The following is a 1,592-nucleotide window of genomic DNA, read 5'->3' on the forward strand; positions in this document are numbered from 1 at the left end:
CGTGTGACTCACACAGCTTTCTTCAGCACAGATGGTATCCTTCTAGACGTCTGGGATGTTCTAGGCGGTTGAGCCACCCGTGTGTGTATTCCGGGTGAGGGGGCGCGCAAATTGGAGCAAAGAAAGATACTCTAGGATATTTCGCTCTGCTGGGGCATGTCTCCAGCGCTCTCTGGCCAGAAAGCGCTGGCACAAAAGGAGGAGGTGGGTGGGTCAGAGCCCCAAACCGCGCAGTGTTCCAGTGGGGCGGAGAAAGGAGGGCAGGCCCCAGGCGGGAAGGAGGGAGGAAAAGAGGCGAGAGGAGGAGTTTTCCAGCCCGGCCTTCGCCCGCCCGCTAGCACGCAGTCCCTTGGTCTCTTTGGTCTCCTCCCGCCCCTGGAAGCGCGCTGCGCTGCTGAGGCGAGCTATGCGCCCGCTCGCCATGGGGAGCCCCGCACACCGGCCCGCGCTGCTGCTGCTGCTGCTGCCTCTGCTGCTGCTGCTGCTGCGCGTCCCGCCTAGCCGCGGCTTCCCAGGTAGGATCGGAGGCGTGGCTGCCTCCTCAGCTGGGCACCAAAGACCCCCGGAGTCGCCGTTGGGACCCTTCGCTCGGGATAGCGGGAGGTGCAGGGGGCACCCTTTGTTTGCGCAGAACTCCTCTTTCGCAGCCCGAGGGTGGGGGTGATGCGGAGCGGGGCTGGTGTCTGGGCACGCACCGGGAAGAACTGACTGTCCCATCTCCAGGCGCGGGGCGCCCTCGCGGCGACGGGAGCCCGGGCACCTTCTGCGTCCGGGCTTCCAGAGTTCCAATCAAACCCTTTTCGGTGTAGGAGGCTCCAGAGAGAAAGTTTGGCCGCAGACTAGTTTGCTACTTTCTCACACCCAGAATTTTGCCTCTCACATGGTTGCTCACTGGAGGCTGGCAGCTTGTCCTGGAAGGAACCTCTGTGCCCTCCCACTACACGTCCCAGGCTACCCCCTTGGGGCCGCAGGGCACGAGCCACGGGAAAGCGACTTTTGTGGAAGGCACGGGCGGGGCCTCCCCTGAATCTCTTAACCCCCCCTGCTGGGGATTCAGAGAAAGTCTGCGCCTCTGAGGAAGAATCGCCGGCTGAGTGGTGACATGTGGCATGCACTTGATTAGCCCCAGGGAAAGAGGGCTACTCGCGCAAGGCTCTGCTGGGCAGAGGGTGCGGCTTATTCCTGTAGGGCGTGGTCTCCGGCATCTAAGGGGGCCCTGGTGTTTCTTGGGGGCTCTCCTGGTGTGAGCAAAATTATCTTTGGAGATGCACTTTAAAAAGCTCCAGCTAGGCCGGGCGCGGTGGCTCAAGCCTGTAATCCCAGCACTTTGGGAGGCCGAGACGGGCGGATCACGAGGTCAGGAGATCGAGACCATCCTGGCTAGCACGGTGAAACCCCGTCTCTACTAAAAAATACAAAAAACTAGCCGGGCGAGGTGGCGGGCGCCTGTAGTCCCAGCTACTCGGGAGGCTGAGACAGGAGAATGGCGTAAACCTGGGAGGCGGAGCTTGCAGTGAGCTGAGATCCGGCCACTGCACTCCAGCCTGGGTGACAGAGCAAGACTCCCTCTCAAAAAAAAAAAAAAAAAAAAA

The 1,592-nt window shown here is 61.3% G+C and overlaps 1 protein-coding gene across 4 annotated transcripts in view; it reads left to right on the top strand.

Moving 5' to 3' along the window:
• The first annotated feature begins 240 nt into the window (after positions 1–240).
• SRPX (sushi repeat containing protein X-linked) overlaps positions 241–1,592 on the top strand; it is a 73,465-nt gene continuing 72,113 nt past the window's right edge. For 2 of the 4 annotated variants that reach the window (XM_025371950.1, XM_025371947.1), the window contains exon 1: positions 241–515. In XM_025371950.1, the coding sequence (XP_025227735.1) occupies positions 407–515 (109 nt within the window). In that variant the 5' untranslated portion in view covers positions 241–406. The remainder of the gene's footprint in view (positions 516–1,592) is intronic. The other 2 variants (XM_025371949.1, XM_025371948.1) reach the window with 1 other exon arrangement.

Source organism: Theropithecus gelada, chromosome X (assembly GCF_003255815.1).
Source record: "Theropithecus gelada isolate Dixy chromosome X, Tgel_1.0, whole genome shotgun sequence".
NCBI classification, from domain to species: Eukaryota; Metazoa; Chordata; class Mammalia; order Primates; family Cercopithecidae; genus Theropithecus; species Theropithecus gelada.